The following is an 8,049-nucleotide window of genomic DNA, read 5'->3' on the forward strand; positions in this document are numbered from 1 at the left end:
ATATGTAAGTTTTTCCTCCTCCCTGGGCCCAGTCAATCACCCCCCACTCCTCCTAGCTTTCTGGAATCTTCTCCTTTCTGGGGGTTGTGGTTGGCTGTGGTCCCGGGGCTCCTCCTTTATGTTGTATTGATTGGTTGGTTACTTATGTCAGTTATGTCTGTATCCTCCCCTGATTGGCTAGTTGGGCTCCCCTCCTCTCTCCACCCCCTCGTTTTAAAACTGCACCTCTCCCTCCACTCCCTGCCACAAGCTGGTTGGCGTCCTCCCCTCCTGTTCCTACCATCGGACGATCAATAAACCGGAGTTAGCCCCCAGCCTGTGGTCACCTCGTCTTTCGTTCCTCTGCGCTTCCGTCCGCTCCGCGCATCCAGCCCAGCCTGAGGCCTGAGACGCCAAAGGGGGCTGGCGTTGCATGCGCCGGGGGTGTCGGCCACCTCCATTCGCAGCTTCAGCTAGCCGGACACTTGGGCCGAATACGCCCTCGCGCAGGTTGGCGCCCAACGTGGGGCCTGAGAGTGGACCTCTGGACATCGGACCACTGACCGGACCCCGCGGAGTGGAACTTACAGTTTCTTTTGGCCGTCAACCTACCTCGGGTGGTAGCAGACCCCGTTTTAGGGGTAGCGCTCCCCGAGGATTGGAGTCCCAACCCTCCGCACCGCCTGAGGAGGACTCCAGGAACGAAAGCCCCCTCGCCCGATTTTTGGTTGCCGCTGCGACGAGATTGGTAAGTCCGGGCCCCTCCTCTCTGGGGACTCTCCGGGCTTCCCCTCCGCCTTTTTAAACTTTCCCCTAGGGGTACGGGCCCTGCTCTGGGGACCTGCCCCCCACCCTTTTCCCTAAAACCCTGATTTTATTGTTTTAATATTCCTGTGGGAGCCGGACTCTCCCCGGACGCGGGGGCCGGACCCACCACCCTACTTCCTTGCCCCTCACACCTTTTCCCGGACTTCGGGGCGGTGGGAGGGCGGAGGCTCGTCGTTAGCGGTTTGGTGTTTTCGTTTGCGTTTTTCCCCGGGCGAGAGGGGAGTGTCATCGGTTTCCTTTCCCCCTTTCTAGTAGTGAAATCTTTTGCTGCTAGAAAGGTGCCATGGGTGCGGGCTTGGGAAAGGAACAAAAAGAGGTTTATTATTATGTTAGAGGGTTGTTGTTCACTGGTGGGCACAAGCCGCCCAAACCAGAGTTAAAGTTATTGGTTAAGTGGGTCTTTTCGAAGTTCCCCAACGTCTCCCCAGAAGTTGTAAAGCAGCCACGTTTTTGGACAGCCGTTGTGGCCAAATTAAATGAGGTAGTGAAGTCTGGGGAGACGAATCTGGCTAACGTGGCGTACTGGGCGGGTGTTGTGCTTGCCACTCTCCGCCCAGTAGGGGAGCCGAAGAAAGGGCCCGCAAGTTCTGGTTTGTCCCCGCGTTCTCCTCGTTCGCTTGCCCTTGTCCCTCTTTCCGCCCCCCCATCCCACAGGCAGGAGCCCTCGAGGGGGATTTTAAAGGCCGACAAGAAGCAGGGGGTTCCACCTGCCCCTGCTCCCCCTCGACCTGCTCGGCCTCCCCCTTCGAGGAGCCCTGGCCAGGCTTCTCTCCGTCCCGACCCCTCTGTCCCTGTCCCCAAGTCCCCAGTTGTTAGACCTAAAGTTCGGTTCATTGAAGAGTTGGAAGATGGCTCCCAGGGTGCCCAAAATGGCGCCGGCCACATGGCCGTTCCCGCCAGGGCCCCTTCTCTTCCCCAGAATCCCTTTCTCCCGAATCCCAACCCCTTTCTCCCTCCTGACCCAACCCCTTCATCGGTTACCCCTCCCTCGTACCCCTCCTTGGTCCCGCCTACCGCTCCTCCTTCAATCCTGCCCGTAGCTCCACCCTCGGTCCAGCCTCCCATTGACCCCGCCTCTGCTCCTCCCTCGTACTCAGCTCCTCCCTCGACTCCGCCCGTTTCTCCGCCTCCTGTACCGCCTCCGGTACAGCCCTCCACTGACCCAGCCCATGTTCCTCCCCCTCAGTCGGCACTCCCTCCGGCTCCTCCCCCAGTTCAGCCCCCCGTGGATCCCTCTCCTGTTACTTCGGCTCCTCCTTCGGCTCCTCCCCCGGTTCAGCCCCCCGTGGATCCCTCTCCTGTTACTCCTTCCTATTCGGCTCCGCCCCCAAGCTCCACCCAGGGGGCGGAGAGGGGTGGTGTGTCGTGCCCACCCCCTCGCCCTGCCTCGCTACCAGGCCCCGCCTCGACCTCTTCCACTTCCGGTTCCCACGCCTCCCCTTCCGGTTCCCACGCTTTGTGTTCCGGGGGGGGGGGAGTGGATGACCGGAGGCCGGGGCCGGTGCCCTTGTTGGAAGCCGCCCCGGTTTCTTACACCCTGACTGGAGAGGGGAGTTCTCTGGCGCAGTGGGTGCCTTTAGCACCGGCCCGGATCAAGGAACTGTGCAAGGCGCAGAAGGACTACTCCCGGGAGTCTGAATACTTCCGGGGGTTGCTCCGTAATGCCCTTGCGCAGGGAGATCTGGTGCCCGCTGACCTGAGGGCTCTTTTCTCCAGTCTAACCGGCCCTATGGAGTTTTGCATTTGGGTGAAGGAGTGGAAGAGGGAGATTGTGGAGGCTCTCCCAGATCTTTGGGGGAGTCCTGCCACTTCTCACGATGCGGACGGCCTGTTGGTGCAGGAGGAACAGCTGTTGGGCGAGGGACAGTGGGCAAATGGGGCAGCCCAGGCTCGGGCTCTCTTTTCTCAACACCTGACGGTATCGGCTCAGGCTGCGGAGAGAGCCTTTTTCAAACTGGCAACCGTCACCTCCCAATGGGAGGAGGACGAGGTGCGGCAGGGCGCGCAAGAGCCCTACTTAGCCTTCATCGAACGCCTCTACCGTTTCGTAGAGGCACAGGTGTCTGGGGACCGGGAGAGAGAGTCCATGTTAAGAAAGATGGCATATTATAATGCCAATGCCGAATGCCGGAAGGCTATTCGGACTCTCCCCCGAACTCCCCGGCCCACGGTGGAGGCAATGATGGAGGCGGTAGTGGCTCATGTTCCACTCCCTGTGCGCCCGCGCCGTAACTCCGTAGCCTTTGCCGACGTCCCCGAGCCCGAGCCATTCGATCTTGAGGCTGCCCCCGCTGCTGGGCCACCGACACCAGGGCCCAGCAGAAGAACATCAGACACCCACCCCTGCCACTTATGTGGTGAGATTGGGCACTGGATGCCCCAGTGTCCAATGAGACTGGACTATTTAAACTATAGGAAGCAGAGGGAGAGGGAGAAAAAGTTGGCAAAAAACTAGGCCAAGAGCGCAGTCCCTCCCTGCGCCAAGACAAAAATGCGGCGGGCAAAAGATCACAACGCGGGGAGGAAGGAGATGAGGGAATGCCGCCGCCAAATTTCACTTTGCCGGACTTGACACACTTCACGGACTTGACTAATACCTGTGGTGCAGTTCCTGCGCTTAACACCTTGTCCTCTGCTTCCCCTTACAGGCTGCAGCTAACTAGGGATTTTTATATCCCTAGCAGTAACATCCAGCTGGTGTCTGTCGACCTCCAACATCCGGGTCGCTGGAGGAAACTAGGACGTTGCAGGTGGACTGTCATCGGTGACACTAAGCACACGCCGCGAGACGTGCATATCATCCCCGGTCTGGTCACTACCGACCGGGACCGTTTCGCGGTAGGGCTGTACTGTGTCCGACCCCCACTTCTCCTTCCCAAGGGACAGGTTATCGCCCAGGCCATTCCCGTGCCCGATCAAGACCACTGGAGCAGCGGAGCGGAGAAGACCTCGCCTCCGTCGGTGGCCTGGGCGCAGCTCGTGGGGAGGGAGAAGCCCCGCCTGACATGCCAGCTTTCGTTGGGCGGGGATCGAAAGGTCATCAGGGGTCTTTTGGACACGGGTGCAGATGTGACGATCATTCCCTCTCGGGAGTGGCCGTCGCATTGGGACTTGCAAAGCGCAGCGGGCACGATTTCTGGTGTCGGGGGTTTACAATTGGCCAAACAATCGAAGAGCGTTGTCCAAATTAAGGGGCCCGACGGGCAATTGGCTTCAGTGCGCCCGTTCGTTTTAGATTACAGCGAGCCTCTCTGGGGGAGAGATCTGCTAGCCCAGTGGGGAGCCAGAATTGACCTGCCAAAGGCTCCCCAGGTTTTTCGGGCAGTGGCCACTGATGAGCGCCGGACTTGGAAGCTGGATTGGCTTTCTGATAGACCAGTACAAGTCCAACAGTGGCCACTTAACAAACAGAAATTGAAGGCGCTCAACGAGCTCGTGCAGGAGCAGCTACTTAAGGGCAACATCGAGGAGTCCATGTCTCCATGGAACTCCCCTGTTTTTGTCATCAAGAAGCCCAATAAAGATAAGTGGCGGCTCCTGACCGACCTCCGCCAAATTAACGATTTAATTGTCGACATGGGATCTCTCCAACCAGGGATGCCCTCCCCAGCAATGCTCCCCCAAAATTGGAATTTGGCAGTAATTGACATAAAAGACTGTTTCTTCCAAATTCCCCTTCACCCGGACGATGCTCCGCGCTTTGCTTTCACGGTTCCGTCTATCAACCGTGAGTCCCCGGCCAAGCGCTATCATTGGCGGGTATTACCGCAGGGCATGAAGAACAGCCCTGTGATCTGTCAATGGTATGTCGCTTCGCTGCTGTCACCTTTACGTACAGCCCTCGGGGATGCCGTCATCATTTATCACTATATGGACGACATCCTCGTGTGTGCGGCCGACCACAGTCTACTTGCCCATGCGCTTGACCTGACAACCAATGCGTTGGTTGCTGCAGGGTTTGAGCTCCAGCAGGATAAGATTCAGCGGATGCCACCTTGGAAGTACCTGGGCCTCCAAATCACAAAGCGGACCATTGTTCCGCAAAAATTGGCTATTCGGACAAAAGTCCAGACCCTAGCAGATGTCCATCAACTGTGTGGGTCTTTGAATTGGGTGAGACCCTGGCTGGGCATTCCTACCGAAGACCTAGCCCCCCTTTTCAATTTGTTGAAAGGGGGAGAGGGGCTTAGTTCCCCTAGGACTCTCACCCCAGAGGCAGAGGTGGCTCTGGAGAAGGTGCAAAAAATTATTTCGGCCAGGCAGGCCCATCGATACCATCCGGGCCTGCCATTCAAATTTATTATACTGGGAAAACTGCCACACCTCCATGGCATGATCCATCAGTGGGACCAAGACCTGAAGGACCAGGGTCTGGGTGACCCCCTCTTGATCATAGAGTGGGTGTTCCTCAGCCACCATAGGTCCAAAAGGATGACACGGCCACAAGAGCTGGTAGCCGAACTGATCCTCAAGGCAAGATCGAGGATCAGGGAGCTGGCAGGATGTGACTTTGCATGCATTCACATTCCAATTAAATTGGAAGCGGGCCAGTTAAAATTAAAGACCTTTGAAGAACTGTTGCAGACCAATGAATATCTACAGTTTGCGTTAGACAGCTACACTGGGCGAGTCGCAGTTGATCGGCCGGCCCACAAATTATTTAATTCGGAATTCAAATTATCTCTAACTAAGGTCCAAAGTAGGGAACCACTGGATGCCGTGACTGTATTTACTGACGCGTCTGGAGCATCCCACAAGTCGGTTATGACTTGGAGGGATCCTCAGACTCAGCAGTGGGAGACCGATGTTGTTACTGTGGAGGGTTCTCCACAGGTTGCTGAGTTAGATGCTGTCGTCAGGGCCTTCCAGAGATTTCCTGGACCTTTCAATCTGGTGACAGATTCTGCGTACGTCGCCGGTGTAGTGTCTCGAGCGGAGCAGGCAGTTCTTCAAGAGGTCACCAACAAAAGGTTGTTCGAATTATTAAACAGGCTCGTCGAGTTGGTCTCCCACCGCGAGCACCCATTTTATGTGATGCATGTGAGGTCACACACTGACCTGCCCGGGTTCATCGCGGAGGGCAACCGCCGTGCCGACTCTTTGGCCGCGGCTGCCGTTACGCAGGGCCCGCTCCCAGATGTGTTCGGCCAGGCTAAGATCAGCCACCAGCTCTTTCACCAAAATGCGCCCGGCCTGGTTCGGCAGTTCAATCTGACACAGGACCAGGCCAAGGCGATTGTGGCCACATGTCCCCAATGCCAGCAACATCAGATGCCCACCGTGGTCTCGGGAGCTAATCCCCGAGGCCTGGCGAGCTGCGAGGTGTGGCAGACGGACGTAACACATGTTCCATCTTTTGGCCGGCTGTGTTACGTCCACGTCTCGGTAGACACCTTCTCCGGTGCCATCTACGCTTCTGCCCACACAGGGGAAAAGGCAGCGGATGTTCAGAAGCATCTGCTTCAGGCATTCGCTGTCTTGGGCGTCCCTAGGGCCCTAAAAACTGATAATGGCCCTGCGTATGTTTCCAAGGAGCTGCGGAGCTTCCTGCAGCAATGGGGAATAGTCCATAAGACCGGCATCCCCTATTCCCCGACAGGCCAAGCCATGGTGGAGAGGGCCCACCAGAGCCTTAAGAAGACCCTGTCCCGCCAACAACCGGCGATGAAGGTGGAGACCCCCCACGTCCGGCTGTCGAGAGCTTTGTATACCCTCAACTTCCTAAATTGCTCTTTCGACAGCCAAAATCCTCCAGTGGTCCGGCACTTCGGCAGCCACCAGCAGCTGCAGCCTAAAGTCAGGCCTCCGGTTCTGGTTAAGGATCCGGAGACCTGGCGGACGGAGGGCCCCTTCGACTTGGTGACCTGGGGGAGGGGATACGCTTGCGTGTCTACCCCCTCAGGTCCCAAGTGGGTTCCATCTAAGTGGGTAAGGCCCTTCGTCCCGAAGCAGGGGACAAAAGCAGGGACTGTGCCACAAGTCCGGCAGGCGTGTTGGCGGCGGCGGAGGAGGCAAGACCATCCACTACCATCTGCTCCTCCAGACCTTCCCTCCGTGGAGGAAGAGCCTTCCCCTCCAGCCTCTCCTCCACCAATGGACCTCCTCCTTCATGTTTCCTCTTGTTCTCCCCCACTCCCGGATATGTCACCCTGCATGTTTTATTTAAGTTGGCTTTTCGGGGAGGAACCATTCCTATGAGTTCGATGTACTTTTACTGTTTTGTATCATTTCAGTTACATCTCCCCAATGGCCCCCGCTGCAACACCGCTGGCCCCAAACCCCGGAGCGCTGTAAGGGTTGGGGCCTGAGCGGGTGGGCCACTTCCATTATTGAAAGTGTTATTAAAATCGTTTTGAGTTTGATTGTCCTTTCAGTTTTCGTTATGGTGATCCGCGGTCTGGTCCAGAGACTGATATCCAGGGCCACTTCTCCCAGCGTTAATCATGCGACAGTGCCCAAAGAAGAGCACATCGAGCTGGGGGACCTCTCCTCGGAGGCCGAAGAAGCCGCAGATGAGGAGGGGTCGACCGTGCCGCCCGTCGAACATCTATGGGCGGACGAGCCCCAGCTCGAAGAAGACGAAGACTGGCCGGACCAGCCGCGGGTCCCTGAAGTTTAAGTTTATATGGACTTTTGCGTTCTTTCATTTTATTTGTTAAGAAACGGGGAGATGTTGTGGTGTGTTGTTCAGTTTCCCCAGTTATTCCCCTATTTTATGTACTCTCCCCCTAGTTTCTGCAAAATGGTTCCTCCCTCCCCTGGTTTTCCCGCCACTGCCTCCCCTCACAGTTGATTTCCATGGTAACCCCCTTCCCCCTCAACTGCCAATCTCCCTTTGTTATATAATTTCCCCTCCCCTGTACGCCTTATATGTAAGTTTTTCCTCCTCCCTGGGCCCAGTCAATCACCCCCCACTCCTCCTAGCTTTCTGGAATCTTCTCCTTTTTGGGGGTTGTGGTTGGCTGTGGTCCCGGGGCTCCTCCTTTATGTTGTATTGATTGGTTGGTTACTTATGTCAGTTATGTCTGTATCCTCCCCTGATTGGCTAGTTGGGCTCCCCTCCTCTCTCCACCCCCTCGTTTTAAAACTGCACCTCTCCCTCCACTCCCTGCCACAAGCTGGTTGGTGTCCTCCCCTCCTGTTCCTACCATCGGACGATCAATAAACCGGAGTTAGCCCCCAGCCTGTGGTCACCTCGTCTTTCGTTCCTCTGCGCTTCCGTCCGCTCCGCGCATCCAGCCC

The 8,049-nt window shown here is 57.0% G+C and overlaps 1 protein-coding gene across 1 annotated transcript; it reads left to right on the forward strand.

Annotated features, from left to right (window-relative positions):
* Positions 1 to 412: 412 nt before the first annotated feature.
* LOC134419129 (uncharacterized) lies at positions 413 to 7,092 on the forward strand. Its single transcript, XM_063158092.1, has 4 exons — positions 413 to 727; positions 1,217 to 1,363; positions 1,610 to 3,246; positions 3,558 to 7,092. The coding sequence occupies exons 1-4, from the start codon at positions 413 to 415 to the stop codon at positions 7,003 to 7,005; spliced, it is 5,547 nt and encodes a 1,848-aa protein (XP_063014162.1). The 3' UTR covers positions 7,006 to 7,092.
* The last annotated feature ends 957 nt before the right edge of the window (positions 7,093 to 8,049 follow it).

Source organism: Melospiza melodia, chromosome 5, assembly GCF_035770615.1.
Source record: "Melospiza melodia melodia isolate bMelMel2 chromosome 5, bMelMel2.pri, whole genome shotgun sequence".
NCBI classification, from domain to species: Eukaryota; Metazoa; Chordata; class Aves; order Passeriformes; family Passerellidae; genus Melospiza; species Melospiza melodia.

What these genes read in the sequence shown, in the direction of transcription:
- LOC134419129 (XM_063158092.1), top strand. Translation starts at nt 413, where the DNA reads ATGCGCCGGGGGTGTCGGCCACCTCCATTCGCAGCTTCAGCTAGCCGG. An exon ending in TGCTTGCCACTCTCCGCCCA is followed by an intron (nt 1,364 to 1,609) that starts GTAGGGGAGCCG and finishes CCTGTCCCCAAG; the next exon opens with TCCCCAGTTGTTAGACCTAA. An exon ending in CAGAGGGAGAGGGAGAAAAA is followed by an intron (nt 3,247 to 3,557) that starts GTTGGCAAAAAA and finishes AGGACGTTGCAG; the next exon opens with GTGGACTGTCATCGGTGACA.